This window comes from Punica granatum, chromosome 6 (assembly GCF_007655135.1).
Source record: "Punica granatum isolate Tunisia-2019 chromosome 6, ASM765513v2, whole genome shotgun sequence".
NCBI lineage: Eukaryota > Viridiplantae > Streptophyta > Magnoliopsida > Myrtales > Lythraceae > Punica > Punica granatum.
The window spans coordinates 23,397,431-23,416,661 of record NC_045132.1 but is presented as its reverse complement, the minus strand read 5'-3'; the positions used below and the strand labels follow the sequence as shown (position 1 = coordinate 23,416,661).

The 19,231-nt window shown below is 41.0% G+C and overlaps 2 protein-coding genes across 3 annotated transcripts; both read right to left on the bottom strand.

Annotated features, from left to right (window-relative positions):
- Positions 1–309: 309 nt before the first annotated feature.
- LOC116211313 (receptor protein kinase-like protein ZAR1) lies at positions 310–5,430 on the bottom strand. Of its 2 annotated transcripts, none has more exons than XM_031545634.1 (3): positions 4,089–5,430; positions 3,617–3,946; positions 310–1,319 (listed from the first exon to the last, which is right to left on the bottom strand). In XM_031545634.1, exons 1-3 carry the CDS (start codon positions 5,263–5,265, stop codon positions 682–684), a joined length of 2,145 nt encoding a protein of 714 aa, XP_031401494.1. In that variant the 5' UTR covers positions 5,266–5,430; the 3' UTR covers positions 310–681. The 2 variants fall into 2 exon arrangements, with proteins under 2 accessions (XP_031401494.1, XP_031401495.1); XM_031545635.1 differs by having other exon boundaries at positions 3,617–3,943.
- A 2,543-nt stretch (positions 5,431–7,973) lies between these two features.
- LOC116212409 (proteasome subunit beta type-5-like) lies at positions 7,974–11,000 on the bottom strand. The gene is made up of 8 exons (XM_031547008.1): positions 10,857–11,000; positions 10,448–10,569; positions 10,228–10,357; positions 9,761–9,867; positions 9,098–9,232; positions 8,880–8,983; positions 8,454–8,554; positions 7,974–8,361 (listed from the first exon to the last, which is right to left on the bottom strand). The coding sequence occupies exons 2-8, from the start codon at positions 10,559–10,561 to the stop codon at positions 8,234–8,236; spliced, it is 819 nt and encodes a 272-aa protein (XP_031402868.1). The 5' UTR covers positions 10,562–10,569; positions 10,857–11,000; the 3' UTR covers positions 7,974–8,233.
- Positions 11,001–19,231: the final 8,231 nt, after the last annotated feature.

Genomic DNA, 19,231 nt, shown 5'->3' with positions numbered 1-19,231 from the left:
CCTGATAAATTCTAACTATTGTTTATTTTACTGGAAAAATCAAGATCTTTTCTATTCCAATTCAAATCAGTCCTTTCGGATCAACTACGAGAACATGACTCGAGACCGAGAGGCATGAATCGGGTGTTTGCTTTGATTTTGTCATATTTTTAACGGATATTCTGCACTATTTTTGTCCATTGCAGGCATTTGTTAGACTACGTCCTCGTCAAAATGACTATTTCGATTAATGTTCTACAATCATTGATTGGATGCACGATATGCACAACATTGATAGGATAGACATTAGAGTGTGGAGCAAAGACAACATTACAAAAATCAACATTTTCATTTTGGCTAAATTATTACATCAACCATAGGGAGGAAATGAGATACAATTTCTTAAATAACAAATGAAGGTAATTTCCTAAAATGCCCACCCAAAAAAAAAAATTTGTTACGTACACATTTCCCAATTACAGCGTTGTATTAAAAAAAAAAAAGGAAAAGAAATTGAACCTCCAGAAAATATTTTGCTCACTGCTAAGGATCCGAATAAGCCACGGTATAAAACTCTGCACGAACCTTAAAACCTCTTCAAAAATTCCATCCAGCGCAATGCGCAGATCACGAGATCGATAAATTCCCGAACCTCGCAGTAACTCGATGAAGCTGATCGAATCAATGCCCATGATCCATATCTCATGTTCCGATCTTTTCGAGGTTCTCAGCCACAGTCTTCATTCTAGGCCTAACCTCAGGGTCGGCTTCCGTGCAAGCCAGGGCAACGTGGAATGCTGCTAAGACCTCCTTCTTTGCGTGCACTTCCTGGAGCAGCACAGGGTCCACCATGTCCGAGAGCGGGACCTCCTCCTCGAACCCTTTCCTCACCCACTTCACGAGGTCGGGCACCTCGATGGAGGTTGACGTGGTGGGAGAAAGCTCAGGGGACTTCCCACTAAGGAGTTCGAGCAGGACAACCCCGAAAGAGTAGATGTCCCATTTTTGGGTGGGCTTGCTCCCAGGAACCCGGGCCTCGGGGGCCTTGTAGTTGTTGGTCCTCTCCGATTGGACCGACTTGAGGTAAGGGAGGGCGCCCCCAATGAACCCGCCCGACGACGAAGGATTGTTGCCAGTGATGGTAATGAGGCGGTTCAGGCCAAAATCAGAGATGTGGGGCTGGAAATCAGAGTCTAGGAGAATGTTGGATGGCTTGATGTCTCCGTGCACGAATTTTCTGGGGCTGCACTCATGAAGGTAGGCTAGGCCTCGGGCTGTCCCCTTGGCAATCCTCAGTCGGGTCGACCACGAGAGGCTCGAAGAAGGCTGACCGCTCTTCCCTGACAAATCAAAGCAGCGGTTAGCTCCAAACCGTATCAGAAATTTATTGGATACTCTTAGAATGCATCTCGTTGGGCTCTCTTTAGCCAAAACGATTAAGATTTATGGTCCCCGCGAACTGTTTTTGCAATAAATATCGGAGACCGTTGCCTCCAGAGCTCGCAATAATTCCTCTTCTGTATCTTATCAACAGAGTGAAGGGCATTGATAGAAGGCATTGCTGTAAATGAAGTACTGGGCATGAGTTAGCACCATCAAGCAGAAAGTAACAAGAAGCTATTGGAACTTGAGGTTAATGTTAAAACAGCAAGCACGCTATCAGATTAATTCAAGCATTTAATTCGACCATCTTCCCAAATGTACTTGGGAACGGCTCCAGCACATCATTTTGGTGGGCATAACCAGTAGTTTGCACGTTCATGGGTAAAGCTACACTATAAAGGCCGGGATCAGATTCACATTTAACCTATTCAAATGAATGGAACTACCAAAACATGCTACAATTGTCTTATTTGTTGAATTAAACTCAACGAGATAAGACGCCTCGACAAGAGAACAAGATAAGCTACTTTAGTTTTAGAGGAGGGACCATTTAACATTATTGCGGGCAGTAACAACAACACAGGAAAGCTCCAACAACCTCTTTGGTCCCACATCTTCAAGATTATAGGTAAATGGAAAGCAAACAAGAAGGAAGAGTCCCTCAAAAGGCAAGACAAACATCAGCTTGCCTCCGATTGCAAAGGAACTTGCACTGGAAGTAAGAGCAAGGCCCAACAGACTTTTCGTTTAAGGCAATGCCAGATAAAGAGGATCTTCAGCAAACCACTTTTGATATGTGAAGCTGAAATTTTGAGGAGATAAGCCTTTTGGGCATTCTGGAAATTTTTTCAGAAATTATAGGCAGCAGTGACATTGAATGTAAAGCACCATCTCCACCATTAGTGAAAATAGTATTGGGTCACCAAAAAGAAGAGCTGGAATTGAAGCATGGTTGTTGCAGCATTTATTTATCAAACGATGGCCCGCCAGGCGGAGTGATTGACCTCTGGCAAGTAGAAATTCTCAATAAGCGAAAAATCATTGCTACTCTATCACTTGTCCTGGCCTTTGTCTGAAGGAAGAGAAGGGCCAGAGGCCAAGCTGAGGGGGACCCTATAATTACTTTGGCTATCATCCTAGCAGAACCTCAAAAAAGTAGCTACAACTACAAGCATCCGAGAGAAAAAGGCCAGGGCCCCGAAATAAAGTAATGCGCCTGAGAGAGAATATCGTTAGATCGGTCGTGAAAAAATTCTTTTTAGTAAAGCTAATCATGGCTACTGAATCTAACGCAACCCACATTCCGTCTAGACAATTTTTCTTTACCTGAATCTCATGAATCCGTGTCCAGTATTTTCATCCTGTTGTCTACCTAATGTTGAAACTAAGCTTTGTTTTGTATATAAGCAGAGAATATCTTGGTAGCTTGTCTAGTTCCATCAACTGCAAAGGCCAAAATTTATAACCCAAACAAAAATCTCGTAAAGCTGCGGTTGATGGGACAATTTTCATTAATGCTAGCACTTGAAGCTTCTCCTGAATGACGAATCTTCCAATTTTGGATTAACTCTGAGTACAATTAAGTCACTATGAGCCGCTGAGTTCGATAATTTCCGAAGACACCCCAATAAATTCTAATGGAGATAGGACCTCTGATGAGCAGTTGAGCCCACCAAGGCCTACAACACGTAGAGTACATAGATATTGAATATTAAGCCACATGGAATCAATAAGAACCCACCAAGGCCTACAACACAGCAGCAGTTTGCTAGCAACCATACCTTCCAAGTTGACTTAAAACCAAGCTAACTATCTTAATTTAATCGCTTAACGCCCCAAATTCCAAGGGAAACAGAAACCGTTCGCCAGAAAATGTTCTTGTACATTAGTAAATCCAAATGTCGATTTCAATTCGGAATCCATAAGAGATTGTTCCATAGACCCCACAATTTGGCCAGAAAAACTCTTTCCAAGAGTAATTGTATATTAAATTTAGTTGATTTTTCATGTAATAGCTGCGGTTGATCAATTACATGGCTTTAATAACCCAAACAGCGATCTAGGAGACGAGATTTTGATGAACACGGGCTAAAACAGTCACTGCAATCATGCCAGTATGATACGATGAGAATATAATGAAATTTAATCGCCGTATATGGACGGATCATTTGTTCTATATGGGTTCCATTCTATTCAATTTCCATTTCATCGAGTCAAATATGGAAGGGAGGCAGGGAGAGAGAACAGGACTGACCTCTGAGGGCGGAGGCAAGATTGCCATTAGAGATGAAATCACTGATGAGGAGCTTCTCATCGGGGGCCCAATAGTATGCCCTGAGCCTCACGATGTTGGGGTGCTTGACCCGACCAATGGCCTGGACCTCGGCAACAAATTCCTTGTACCGCTGTTCGCCACCTTCCCCGAGCCGCCGCACGGCCACGGGGATCCCATTCCCTAGCACAACCTTGTAGACAATCCCCAGACCGCTCTTTCCCAGAACATACGCCGACGCCCTCAGCAGCTCGTCCAGCTCGAATGTGAACCCCTTATCTATTGCCACCAGATCCCCCTCTCCTCTACCTTCTTCATTCAAATGAACAAAAAGCCAAGAAATTTACTAAGACGATTCGCAAAAATGGCACCTTTGATGATCACAGACATGTCTATCCTTTGTCGGCAATAAGACAATCCAATGTAAACAGTACACACGCATCAACATTTTTACCTCTGTCTGCCTTCTCGGGGTCCTCCATTTCCGAGTCATCGCCTGCCTTCAAGCTCATCCCGGCGAGGCAGGGGAAGATACAGTTACGCCCTCTGTCGTTCCCACCCAGCTTCCCCTTCCCCGTACAGCTGCAGCTGTTGCTGTCCTTCTTCTTCCAGTAGACATAGACGATGACAAGGCCGATGAGGGCGACCCCGGCAGCATCCGCAGCCGAGATTAGTACGATCAGCCCCGTGCTCAAGCCCCTCTTGGGACTCTCTCTCGGCCGTGCCGCGCCTTGGGCCCCACCCGAGGGAGACGATGGCGAGTTCTTGCAGGGCTTCTGGAGCGGGAACCCGCAGAGGAGCGGGTTGTTGAGGAATGCAGTTGGTCCCTGGTTCGAGAACGAGCCCGTCTGGGGGATCTCGCCACTGAGGTTGTTGCCCTTGAGGTCGAAGCTCACCGCCATCGGCAAGTTCCCGAGCGATTTCGGGATTTCGCCTGTGAGGTGGTTGTAGGACAGGTTGAGCGTGCCGGAGAGTGATTTGAGCTCTCCGATTTCCTTCGGGATCGACCCGTTGAGCTTGTTCGACGACAGGTCCAGTTGCACCAGGTTGTCCATTGGCGGCCAGATTCCGCCCGGAATGTCGCCGGAGAAGTCGTTGCGGGCGAGGTTGAGCCTCTGCAGCTGCCTGCAGTTCCCGAGGCTTTCGGGGAGGGAACCAGAGAGGGAATTGTTCGACAGGTCGAGGTTTTGGAGCCGCGGGAGGTTGCAGATCGAGGAGGGGAGGGGCCCGGAGAGATTGTTGCTGTAGAGGAAGAGGCTGTGGAGCGACGTGGCATTGAAGAGCGGCTCGGGGACGGGACCGTACAGGTTGTTGCTGTGGAGATTGAGGCGGCGGAGGTACACCAGCGTGCCGAGCTCGGAGGGGATGTAACCCCGTAGGTTCTTCCCCGCCACGGCCAGCCCGACCACACGCGGGTCGGGGTCCCCGGAGATGTTCATGCAGGAGACGCCGGTCCAGCGGCACGGGGTGGCGTCGTCCTCGTTCCAGTCGGAGAAGGCACTTCCGCCGCCGCCGTCCACGGCGGACTTGAGGGACAGGAGGGACAGGCCGTCGGGGGTGAGGGACAGGGTGAGCTGGTGCAGGGAGTGATGAATTACGATCAGAGCGAGCAGTAAGCTCTTGTTCCTCATTTACAGCGAAGGGCTGTGCCGCGGAAGAGAGTTACCCTGTCGGGGGTTGTATGGAAGCTGCAGTCGTCTTCTTCCTCTGCTCCTTGACTGATCCTCGTCGGAGTTGCAGTGACTGTGAGAGAGCAAGAAGAAGACGAAGAAGTAGAAGAAGGAGCAGCGTGAAGTTAGTTGGGTGAAGGGTATTTATGAGAAAGAGACTTAAAAAAGACGAGATTTTGATCAAGTGGGCCCCCCTCTCCCGCCAAATAAAAAACAGAAAGTGAAGTGAAAATGGAAACATAATCATATATTATTACGAGGTGCTGACAAATTCGGTATTAGCGGATGGAATATATCCGCATACATGAGTTTGGAATTATACCAACCCAGGACTTACTTCGTGGATCGTGCTCATGGCAAGAGGATGCCTTAGTGCAGATTTATTTCACACGATAGAACTTACAAAACATGTTATGTTACGGTCAGTAAATTCATCGATAGCGTGTAAAATTTAACCGCATAAGAGTTTAAAATCTATTAAAAACAATCGTTGTCGTGATAAGAGGATGATCGTGTGGGGATTCATTTCATACAACAGGCGAAGAACGCAATGCGTACCAAAAACCAAAAATAAAAGGAAAATAGAAAGGGAGGTGAGGAAGAGTAGAAGAAAAGCGAGGGGCTGTTTAAGTGCGTGCGAATGTGAAGTATGAGTGCTCCATTATCACCTCTACTCTATCCCGTAGATAAGAGGCATCATATGATCACGCCATCCAATTTCTTCGTGTCTAATTCTTTACAAGATTCGTATCTGTTCGATTTCGGGTTGCAGTCATGAAAAGTATTAGGCTCCAAGCACATTCACTGGACCTTTTTTCTCCTATCCTTGCATTGGCACCAAAATATTGAGGGGGAATCCACGCATAGTTCGGATTAGCACTAATCAAAAATGTCATTTTTTTCATGTAAAACCTTGTATTTGAAACTCCGAAGAATCACAATTGATCTAGTTCGAACCAAATCGACTAATTAAGAGATAAAACTCTCTAAATCATGAATTTTACTATTTATAAAATTCGAAATCAAGCGTCTATTTAAAATAAATAAGGGTTGAATCAAATTCATATTGAATAATCATAAATGTCTTTGTTATATTATTACTGTCGGGAATTGAATATTTTTGCAGGAAAGAACCTCGTGATTGATGAAGCAAAAGATTTTATTCATCGTATATTTCATTTAATGGATTTTGTTTTGGGGACACTGAAATCCTAAAAATGGCACGTTCCTGACATTAAACGCCGCGTTTGTATTTGGTGTTAGAACCTTTACATAGTGGCAGTGGCAGTTGGGTTTTCTAAAATTCTGCCTTCAATTAACACCAACATTTGTCACAGCCCTCGAAGTTCGTATACAAATTATCCAGATTAAAGAAATAAAAATATTTTAAATGATTTTACCGCGCGGTTACTTCGTGATTTTAATTCGTATTCACTCCTTTACTGCAATCTTCAAGGAAAAATGATGATATACTCTTGGCAATCATGTAACCTCCCTTTGTATGATGAATAGATGTTTGCAACATCTTTATATACTAATTTTGAAGCACGTATAATTAATTATTAATTGATTAATTAATACTGGGGAGGGGGTGTAATGATTTTAATGAGGTTAGTGCCTAGTGGGGGAAGATGGGTTGATGATTTTATCTCACTCCCAATCATGAATACATGCTTAGAAGCTAACATACCTGCACGACACTTGACTTACAGACCCAAAAAAGAGAAGGGATAGACAGGACTTACTAATATTAATAATATCTTAGCTGTTCTTCGTTGTTGGGTTATTAATGTTTCTTTCTGTCTTGTTTGGATATATTGGTCTGAGTTTCTGAGATGTACTCCTTGACCTTCTTAATAAAAATATTGACAAAAAAATCTGTAATACACATGGTAACCAGAGACAAGATCGGGATCGTGTTTACAGTCAAATTTCGATATAGGCGTAGATTGTAACGTTACAGAAGATGCGTACGTATATTGATGATTATCATGAGTCTTCCCGTCCTTTACATTTATTTATCATGAGCGATGATCTGATCTCATACCAATTCCTACACATACTCGGGCATAATTTTGTAATGAATCGAGACCTCGACGCACCAAAATCTCCAACCCGAAATGGAAGAATCTGTTCATTTCATTACGTTGGTTAAAACCTAAAATGCCGAAGGTCCCCGTCAGTCAGGTCTGGTCCTCTTTCCCAGTTTTTTCAGTTGTTCATACTCTTCACGGCTCGAATATGGACGACGAAGATTTGATATAAAGAGACACGAAAAATCCTTATACAAGAGTTCGACGCACCGACTCTCACTTCCCATTTTTCGTACTTCATTGCAATCATGCAATTTCAGCATCAGAGGAGACAATCGCAGAGAGATTACAAATATTTGCAATGATCTACATCATTAGCGTCTAATGATGGCTTCCCTCCTTTATCACAAGGGACAATATTGAAATTCTCTCGGAAACGAACATCCCAATCTTTGCTTCGGCCTCAAGGGAGAGGGACAACATTACCTACTATCACTACACAATGACCATTCCACAGCTGAAATCAATTCCACTTCCTTTCCTCCCTGGAAAGAATATGAATCAATCCATCGCATCTCGTCAATCTATTTAGCAGCGCATTGATCTAACTTTGTTCGTGGTAGAAAAATTGTGATATTTCTCCAATAAATAACGATATGCTTTCGGATTGAACACTCTCTTCCTGACTGCCCACAAGAATTGACTTAACACCCATATCAGCCAACATCCCAGCCTTGGTTTAATAGTAAAATCACACATAAAAGTGCAGATTCATAAACTTGGGGGACGGTTTCTAGGAAAGGAGCTTTCTGTACGAAGTTGAAATTACATGGCTAGGAACATCCAAAAGATTGTGCCCAAGAGGGTGCTGGGAGCAGCGGGAACAATACGCCCTCTCAAGGTCCAGCTACTTCGGCCATTTCTTGTTCCACTGTGCTCGGCGTTACGGGATAGTACTTGTAGTGGAGCTCACCGACATCATCCCCTGAAAGCTTCTTCCACCCGTTGGGCCCAACATGGTAGACTGGTTCAAAGTGGAAGATTATAGATCATTAAGTCCATACACAAATGCAAGCAAGCACATAAATACACTCAGAGGGAAGAGAGAGAGAGTACCGCTGGCAACTCCACCGCTAGCCCCATCCCTGTAGGTGGCATGGTAAATGGCTCTTCTTGCCAGCTCCGCAGCTTCTTCGACCGACATATCATAACGGTACCTAGGCATTATACAGATGTGTCAGCCGGAACATTTGCTAACTCCAAGCACAGGATAAGCCAATGCATATAGGCAGGAGTACATTCAGCAGTATATCATCAATCAACAGTATCAGAACAGATAACAAGTATAGGCAGGTGAATTGAGTCTAAGTGAAAGTCATTAACATGATATGAAATGGGGCTGATTTTGGATTTAAAGAAGGTTGATGAAAACATTTCAGAGTATACAATCTCAGCAGCTAAAGGACATTAGACGAGCATAAGATATTAAGCTGTGATAATAGGTGCATAAGACCCCAAGGAAACCAACAAAACGTCACATACCCACTGTCCAGAACCCCATAAGCATATGGCGACCCAGACCCAACAGAAAATCTGTTCCCTTTCAGCCTTCCTCCTTCACTATCTACATAGTAGAGTGCTGGACCCTGCAACCGGCAGAGGAGATATGTACAATAATCAATCGTCCCAGAAGTACCAAGTCCCAATGAGAGATTCCAAAGACTAATAGCAGTAACAGTTTTGAGTTCATGTGTGAATACCGTCTCATCCCATCCAGCAATCATGGTCCCAACAGATAGACCCATGCCTCGATAAGAGTATAAGATGTTAGCTAGCAGCTTCGATGCTCCTGTAACTGAAATCCTCCTTTTGTTGGCCAATTCATGCAGCCGACACTAATTCATATAAGGAATACCATCAGCAGCTTTCCTCGTTTAAAAGTTTGTGAAAGTTTAGGCCACAAACACAGCAGATTAATCAGGACCAGAAAATATAACCTTACACACACCCTGACATTTAACCATCTTTTTTGTCACATTTTGCTACACATTCTAGTGCTTTGTTGCACATGAATGAAAGTTAACTGTGCTCCACTAGAAAGCAAAAAATACTTTATCCTTGGGTTGCACGGTTATTAAATGGAGAAAAGTAATAGACACTGCTCTCTATGAGATTAGGAGAACAAAGACATATGCAGAAGTAGAACAAGAAGACCATCCACTGTATTCCTATCATATCTCAATCGAACCATTAATAAGCTCCATTGACAATCAACGCCACACAATTTTGACCTCCAAGTAATACACTGATCCAACTAATTTCCACCAGAACCTCGGCTTCCACTGTATCATCTATCAAATGATATGAACATTCGAGAAGATTACAGGACCATAGCATCCATATCAACAATTGTAACATGTTACCTTAATACCAAGATTCCTGTGCCAGAATTGGCAGTCAGCAGCACCACCAGCCATGGTACCAAGCATGTAAGGATTGATCTCGATGATCTTCTTCACCGTTTGTGACGCTGCAAAGAAAGGAATAATATTTAATGCAGGGGCCATTGACTATGAAGGCAAACCAATGAATGTACACACACGCATTCATAAGAAAACTTTCGGCGGGATTAGCAAGTTCGTGCAACCACCTACATAGAGTCCATGAAGTAAATTATTCTGACATCCAATCACACCATAATACAAGAGAGTGTGAAAGTAAACAGCCAAACACATAATCATATTTGCCAGCAAAGAATTTCAAGTATGTTTTTCAAAGGTATTCATCTTTTTTCAAGACTATGTCGAGGCAATAATTTGACCTGAACTACAGAGCTGTGACCACTTAGGAGGCAAAACAAGGCTAAGCTTAACTAAACAAAATTACTCACAGATATAGGCTCCCATGCTAGCCCTGGAATCGGCAGCGACCATAACTCCCTCTTTGAAGATGAAAGCGAGTGTTGTCGTACCCTTGGCAGGCTTCAGCTCCGCCATAGCTTCTTTTACAAAGCCATCGAACTGAAAGCAGAATACATACATCCATCCATTCAATCTCCAGTCAAGAACGCCAGCAAGTAGAAACGAATTATCAAGTGCTTCAGAACTTACATCAGAAGCATTGGGAAGTTCAAATGCCGGCGCACCCTGGATGGCATCATCGAGGTCGCCAACTCCTCTAAGAACCGGATAAGCTGACTCGAGGCCGCTTGTATCGAGCTTCATTGTCAGACCTGAAGCAAGCGTTTCAAGCAACAAATTATGCTTTCCACACATTAGCAACCAATCACCTGCCAGTTCATTATACACTACCATATACGCTAATTCACAGTTATAGCAACTCAATCACGTGCATCAGAAGAAGAAGAAGAAGAAGAAGACGAAGACGAACAATCATCAATAGCATGAGCTAGGGATTGGAAAATTAAGCATATGGAGATCTGTGAAGCTCTCGAACTCGGAGCAATCAATTCGAGCACTGCCATGGATTCATCAGCGATCAGGGGATCAAGAGGAGTACCTGAGCGGAGAAATCAGCGAAAGCGATTGCGGGAAGACGACCTTGAAGTGGGGAAGTGTTAACAATGGCGAGTGTGCGTGAAGAGGTACCTTTGAGGATTTCTGCTTTCTTGCGCGAGAGGAAAGAGACGGAACACCCCCGAAAACCCCGAGACTGCAAGTTGGGCTTGGGCTGAATTTATTTTGGGCTGTGAAAATAATTCCTATTGGGCCGGCCCAAATTTCCAAAATGGAGTTGGCCCACATGTTTGAGAAGTTCCTTCTTATTTATTTATATTTATACACTATAAATAATGCTCTACAGATGCATCAAATGTTTGGCCGGAAATCAAAATTTCAGCAAATTTGAATTCGAAAGAAAATCGAACAATCGTATAGTTACGTATAGATGCATCAGACGAGGGTGCTGGGAATCAAAGTTCGAATGCGCTGCAGTCAGACCTCGTGCTGAACTTTTATTCATCAGCTGGGCTGATTCACGAGGATTCAGTGATTCTTTATCCGTGTCAAATACTCCGAAGGTCAAGTTCTTTTGGTCTCGTATAGAATGGTTCGGTCCTTTTCCAATTGATAATTTCTTGGACTTATGAGAATATGCGAGATATCCATATATATCACCGAAAGTATAAGAATAAATCATCATATCTTTTATACTATATTTAATAATTATGGACTAGTAAAAGAACAAAATTACAGTGCCCAATAATTATTGCTTTTGAGTCACAATTTCATTTTTCTTCTTGGGGCAATTTCATTTTTAATTTTTGAAGGAATTTTGAAGTGCAGAAAAGTATGGGATTGGATTGCACGTCGGCCTAGAATAGTGGGCCAGCCAGCTTCTTGGAAGCTTGTCGTATGGCCTTATCTGATGGCCCAAGTTGGGCAAACATAATAATGGCATAATGCCAAGGATGTGGACTTTTGAAGTCAAATTTGGTGGACTTGCTAGATTTTGAGTCAAAACTCCTTTATCCCATAATAGCCAAAGAACCAGAAGGTGTCATGAATAAAAATATATTATGAAATCGATCTGGTGTGAAGTATAAACTCCGAACCACATTCATCATGTTTTCATGATATAAAGCGGAAGTTTTAGGATTTATCAGAACTTTCATTACCGAAATATATATATCGCAACAGTTAATTTTTGGTAATCTTTTATCGTTGTATACATTTCGATGGTTTTCTTTTATGGGACTTCGGAATTCAGGCTATGGATATGTACAACTTGTTTGACAAAGAAAACGACACGAGGACCACATTGGATGACATGTCAGGTTCAACTACCTCTATCCTCGATCTTTCCACATGTATACAATATTATGAATATGATTACAACTTCTGATACAATCCTTCGTAACATATAAAATATATATATATATATATATATATAACTTGCGATGACAGCCTTCAGGATGCCTCCTGATTTCATTTCATATGTTTTCGGGGTCAAAATCGAGATCAGTACGTCGCGTTAGTTTTCTTTCTAATTACTGCTAGGGGATTGATCGAGCTTTAATGTTTCATGAGGAGAACGTGCATGGACACACAACATCCTTAGCACTTTGTTATCTTTTTGTGCAACTTTCTGGGACATCACATGCAGCAGGTGATCGTCTCTTCCCGCCATTTATTGTCTCCACCGCTGATGATGACCTGACCACCCCTTGCTCGAAATTTAGCCAAATTACGGGCAAGTTGATCCTGAATTCCCGACCGTTGGACGAACAATGCAGTATGTTGAGGGAATAGATATAATCTGACTCACCCTTTCCCCCTTTTGCTTTCTATGTGTCTTACTGATACATTTAGGTCCAGTCGACTCTCATCTTATACCAACGACACTAATCATGTATATGAAGCTAAAGACAGGTTGAAACCTATTCTAGCATAAGAAATATTGAGATATGTATGATTTCTAGGGTTTGAATTTAGACAAAAAGAAAAGATAAATCTATGTGCATGTACATGTATATGCATTAATTAATATTCATTAATTCAAGGACGTGGATGATCATGGGGGGTTATTACCGAGCATGGGAAAGTTTGAGGGGCCACGTTACAGGGGATGCCAATTATTCTAGGAACACATTCATTGTGGTATATGGTTCGGCATAGGTTCCAATATACATTAAATAATGTTGAACTTCCTGAATCTTACACGGGAATAAATTACCATATCAATATATCCAAAGAGTTACCAATCGATAACCGGCGAATATTACTGTAGATCCGTGAATTATTGATGATGAAAGGGCGATCGTAACTGCACTGGAATGCATATATTCGAGACGGGACTCTCTGTAACGTTGATGTTGTCCTTGTTTTTTCAATGGAAAAAGAGCGATAAGTCGATAACGACCTCAATGACGATGGTGTGGTCGATATTAATTAGACCTAAGTGTCGACCGAGAAGTCATTCCTTATGAGGACATCAATAAATTCCCAACCCCACAAGCAACTGCTCGATGAAGGCGATGACTGATTTCTTAATTGTCAGTATGAACAAGCTACTCTCGAGCAATTACTTCATCCCAAAAATCATAATATAAACAAAGAAATAACTATAAGAATATTTTCTTATTTTCAAATGTTTATTCCAAACATTAAATCAAAGGTAATATTAATTGTAGAAGGAGGTTTAGATCTCCGACAACAGTTCCCGACTCGATACTAAGAGGTTCATGATTCGATCATCGGCAATAGGACTTCTCAATCAATGACCACACCACCTCCATCATACATACGACATTACATGACACGAGAGTGCATGATCAACACACACCTAAAGCGCCTACATTCCGCCTGCAGTCAATACAATCACAACTTAACTTGCACGAGATTCAACGACCGAAGCTACTAGTAGTCCTGAGGGGACGACCGGTGCATCAAAGAAGTCTTCGAGGAAGAGGGACCACGCACTAAGGTGATACCATACTTCTTCATTTCACTTTTATTCTTATACTAAATTTATGATATCTGTTGTAATCGAAAAAAAATCAATATTAATTACTATTTTAGGTGATAAAAGAGTATTTTCTAAAATTATTTTTCTTTTGGCGAAAGTCTTTTCTTCAATATGTATACTAATAAACATGTGTAATTATTTTCGGTGAATATAATCATTTGCAATTATCAATTAATGAGTTAAAGAAGGGTGGGTAAATGATAAAAATCTCATCACGTACGCCCGCACTTTGTTTCGCTAATTTGGAAAAATTAACGGCCACTAGTTTCAAATTGATAAGCAGTGGTCAACTTACTTACGATTAGGGCATCAGGGCCCCACAAAGGAATGATTGTGTTAAGAATGATGTGAGGAGAGGTTGCTTTGGATTAATTAAATTATTATTATTAGTCAATTTCTTTGTTCTTTCAGTGAGCTCAAACACCAGTTCAGAGGTAGTTGGGCGATCAATCTCACCTACTAATATCTATGTATGTTTACACTCAAAATTAGTTAGAAGACTGATATACTTCTAATCATGTTGATAGATATTTATAAAGTTGATTATGACATACTATTTTTAAAATCAACAGTATCTAATCAAGTCATTGTCACACTAACTAAGATATTCGCTATATTTATTTCCAAGCATCAGTAACAGTGGAAGGTTATTGCATGTTTTTCTTAAATTTCTTACTGAAGCAGCGTTATTAATCAAATGAATTTATAAACCATTATGGAAATATACATATTATATATTCACGAATGTTTTAAATATGTCCAAGTTGAATCAATAAAAAGATTTTATATGGCGCTGACATTAAAATAAAACGAAACAACTCAAAATTAACATCGATCGACATCACTTTCGTTCCTCACTCTCCCCAAGGATACAATCATTAGTAGTATTTTTAACCTTGGAGGGTAAATTCCATAGCAATCATGTCGCCAAATTCAAACATCAGGACCCATTGACAACGTTTCTCAGCTGATGATCATCATATGATTTGACGTGTGTTTGACTTTTTACGCATGGAAATTCCACCTTATTTTCTAATTACTTTTTGTTTAATTTAATTACAAATAAAAATTAACTGCAGTCAACTATGTGTTTTTGACTCGAATGACCACGCCGCTTGGCCTAAAAGGCATCGTATTGTTTTTGCCTTTCACGTTTCACGCAGTTCACATGTTATTTGTGAAATCCGATAATTTTTTAGTCAAGTCATGGACTCTTTGGGCTCTATTTTGTCTTTTCTAGATAATTCATATTTTAATTCATTTATGTTGTATTATGATTCATAAACTCTTCAGACGATTGATTACATATACATTATGTCGGTTGTTTTGCGTTTTAAACTACATGATGTAGCAGACAGTATGTACAGCAGTTGACTGTCAAAAGAATTTATTTTTCAAAGTACGATATAAATGAACTAGAATACAACACAAGTACGATACTTTCAGAAAAGTTCAAATATCGTTGGAGGGTCGTTGACTTGATTGAAAATTTTTCGTGTGAAATCTTGCCTATCTTATGAAGTTAATATCTATTAAGAATGGAAGTGAAATCATTTGGGGAGGTTTTGGATTGTCAGAAAATTCCATCTTCCCTAGTAACATCCTCGACTTTATGTTTGGACGGAAAGTCTTAACCGGAGAAAATTCTCATGGTTAAAATTTTCCAATCATAGGCAGGAAAGACTTTCACTTCATGAAACTTTATATTTCGGAATACCATCGCGAGTCTCACAAGTAACATATTAACTCTCATAAATAAATTAAATATTATATTAATCATTCACTTTCTCAGTAAATCCACCGTATTTTCCAAACATAACAATTTCATATCTCTTCCTATATTCCTTGCAAAATGATTCCATGATTAAAAATTTTCCTTACAATCTTAAATTCTTGATAATTTAATCATACTTGAATCAAATAGGCCCTTAGTTGGTGGGATACTTGGTGGGACAACGTGTTCATTTATTAGTTATTAGGTTTTTCTAATTTTTAATATTAGGCCCGTGAGCTTTCCCCATAACAAAAAGTCCCTTAATTATTTTGGGGTAACTTTGACAATAGTAATTTATTCAGGACCAAATGAAAATTGACAGTTAGAAATCAGCTGAAAAAATAAGAAATCCAAAAAAAAAAGTGAAGAGGATAAGTTTTTTAGGAAAATATTTAATATTTTTATATCTTTTTTTTTTCGAAAATCAATGAATGTTCATTGATAACAAAAACGAGTACAATGGGAAAATGTTCAATATGGTACATTACAGAGCTTGTAATAACAACAAATCCACCTAGATCTCTTCAAATGAAGATACAAGTGATTAAAGCATATCAGATAATCATAGATACAATTGTAGAGATCATTCCAGTTACCGTATTTCGTTTTTAACCTCTTGCGACTAAACTGTATATGGACCCCGATGAAAACCGATAAGTAGAGCTTAACGCAATTCATATAAAGACTACTTCACAGGGAAGCAGAGCCAAGAGGAGTTTTGGATTGGTTCTCGACGCTAGAACCCGCCATAGATCACACATCTGGATCAATCAAACAACCAATTTCGAAACGGCTAATCCAAGACATTTAAATCAATTCAGCAAGATTCCTATGATCAGTTCAAACCTGTGGCAGCCCAACTAATAAAAACTAGCCAGACCATCAAATCAGAGTATTTTGTTTCTTTGATTGGTTCAAACCAACGAATATTATCAAGAAGCCGAAACCTACAAAAACCCAATACAAAAAAGGCGGAGCCACAAATGGTCGGATTTGTAGGCAATTGGTACAATCAACCGGCCTAAGAGTACAATCCTTTGTGGTGGAGGGAGGGGATTCTATTGTTTGGGAGATGGTGGTTGTCTGCAGATAAGATGTCGTCGTTTAAGAGGGGAGGGAGTTGGATAATCCGGGGAGTACGCCGCCGTTGTGCCTTAGGTCGGGGAGCTATTAGCTGGTTGAACGATGGGAAGTGAACTGCTGTCGAGTCAGGGGAAGAAGGGTTACTTGGGTCGGTTTAGCCGAAGTCGGATATGTTATATTAGGTCGAGTCGTGGCAATTTGGGGTCAGCTTGATTTGGGATACCGCCCTCCGCCACAATCGCCGACAACTCGTAATCTAAGGTTGTTTCTCATTCCGCTCCATATCTACTCGGAGAAGGTGAAGGGATGACCCCGATGAGGAGCGGGAGACTACTCTATCGAGGGACACATCTCTGCACCACTGGAAACGAAGAGGAGGAGGATGAGGGCTGCTTTGACCTTTGGGACTCCTTTGAACACATTCTCCGTGTTGGACAACCTTATGCTCCGAGGATAGCTGACGATGAGCGACTATGGAGGTTGAGCCACTGCCTTGAACGCAACCAAGAATCCTCATAGAATGTCTTTGTGAAGTGCCACCATGGACAACAACATGCTAGGGCAGTGAAGCTTGATGACCGCATCGTGGAGGTGCTCCATGAAGGGGTGCCTTGACCCGTGTTGAGAGTAAAAATCTGACACGGAAAAATTAAGAAAAATCAAATGGATTTATAAGAGATTGGATATCACAATCTATCAGCTCGAGCTTTTGGGTTGGAGATGGGTCCAATCGCTTATAGGTCCAATGGATATTTTTATATGGTATCAGAGCGGATTACGCTTCCGCGCGCATGTGTGTGGGTTCACATCACGCCAGTTGAAATGTCTCTTTGTCGATGGGCAGCCGAAGTGCGCCCATGTTTCGCCTGAGTGTGGAACTCGTGGTCTCTTTGAAATCTGAGTGCGGAGAAAAACCCGCCTCGTCTTAGTCCGGCCCAATTGTGACCTCATTGTCAATTGTCGTCCCCCCTCCTCCCGAGCACGGAAGTCCAGTCCCGGCTCGTAGTTAGTTCTTGAGGGCGGGTTGTTCTAGTCCACGTGGCATGTGTAAGTGAATGTCAAAGTCACACGTTGCCACGTGAATGCGGGTGTTGAGAGTAAAAATCTCACTCGGAAAAACTAAGAAAAATCCAATGGATTTATAAGAGATTAGATATCACAATCTATCAGCTCGAGCTTTTGGGTTGGAGATGGGTCCAATCGCTTATAGGCTCAATGGATATTTTATAACCCGAGTTGAGGCAGTAAAGCTCGAGATGCCCTGACTGCGACTAAGATGTCAATACCGATAGCTCGGGTTGAGCCGTTGAGTGTGGTACCTCCCTATCTATCCTAATGGGTGAAAAGAGTAGGGAGAAGATGAGGAAATGAGAGAAACCACCAAGAACGGAGACAACTGACGGAAAAGAGGGCACCACCAGCTTTTCGATCTCAGTAGAGGTGCAACTGAACGCGTTCGGAATGCGTCGGTGGAAGGGGCATTGTTTTAGGATTTCTCTTCAAAAGGGTGAACAGGAAGAGAGAGAAGGGAAAATCAATTTATATAGGTAATTTATATCTTACATATATAGAATATAATGTCAAAAATATCTTCTCTATCTCTTACACGCACCCACCCCTTTATAAGCTAAGAGAGAGTTTTAAGCAACTCCCGCACATGGTCACGTAAGTAGGAATAAATAGTGGTAAGAGCTTTATTTATTAATTTAATAAATTATAAAAGCATAAAAGAATGGAAGAGTAAAAGTACCTTTTTTTCTCACGGTGATAATACAACCTTATTTTCGTTTCGGCAAAAGAGTCTCTTTTTTATGCAACTCTTTTAAAGTGTTTTTAGTAGTACTATTTTGTGAAGTTATTCATATTTTTTAGTTAAATAGAATTATGGGATCATTTTCTCACATGCTGTTATCATACCTACAAATATAAGAAACTGATAGCATGTAATCGATCATCGTTATCTGATCTATGTACAATAGAAGTTTTCATGTAAAGACTCGACAATGATATTAATTAATATTTTATAGTTACATAATTAATGCAAATTATATATTACGCAACTCATTGGCAGATTTATTCGTGATATTGATATTCATAGATGATTTCGATTGACTCGATGAAACTGCAGCAACGCGTAAAGGCTTTACAGTAGTAGAATGTAAAATAAAAGAAAAATGTGAACAATCGATAAAAATGTAAAAACACATAAATTTTAATGATTGGATATCATTCACGAATTTGAAGTTTTAAAAGAATGAGTCGTACCGCATTTTTTATTGCTTGTTGCCTTTTTATATATTATAAAATTTTTGTTGAATTTTATATATTACAGATGATTATGTCATATGAATATCTCCATATCCTATGTAATCTTCTCGAACCCCGTCCTTAAAATTCAAAATATACTGGCCTAACTCCGACCAAATTCCTTCTTCGGTCCGAAACCAGAGTTTGATATTTTAGTTGGAAGCACTAAGTTAGTTGGAACAGTCTTCGGGATATTAGAAGAGTTTGATAATCAGTAGAAACAGCGGTTTTTTTGTCTACTATT

Bases quoted from the DNA above. Each gene is read 5' to 3' on its own strand.
- LOC116211313 (XM_031545634.1), bottom strand. From the start codon at position 5,265: ATGAGGAACAAGAGCTTACTGCTCGCTCTGATCGTAATTCATCACTCC. The intron at 3,947-4,088 runs GTAAAAATGTTG...ATTTGAATGAAG, and splicing joins CCCCGAGAAGGCAGACAGAG to AAGGTAGAGGAGAGGGGGAT. The intron at 1,320-3,616 runs GTCAGTCCTGTT...TTGATTTGTCAG, and splicing joins TCTTGCCTCCGCCCTCAGAG to GGAAGAGCGGTCAGCCTTCT.
- LOC116212409 (XM_031547008.1), bottom strand. From the start codon at position 10,561: ATGAAGCTCGATACAAGCGGCCTCGAGTCAGCTTATCCGGTTCTTAGA. The intron at 10,358-10,447 runs GTAAGTTCTGAA...TTCTGCTTTCAG, and splicing joins AACTTCCCAATGCTTCTGAT to TTCGATGGCTTTGTAAAAGA. The intron at 9,233-9,760 runs GTAACATGTTAC...TATATGAATTAG, and splicing joins ACAGGAATCTTGGTATTAAG to TGTCGGCTGCATGAATTGGC.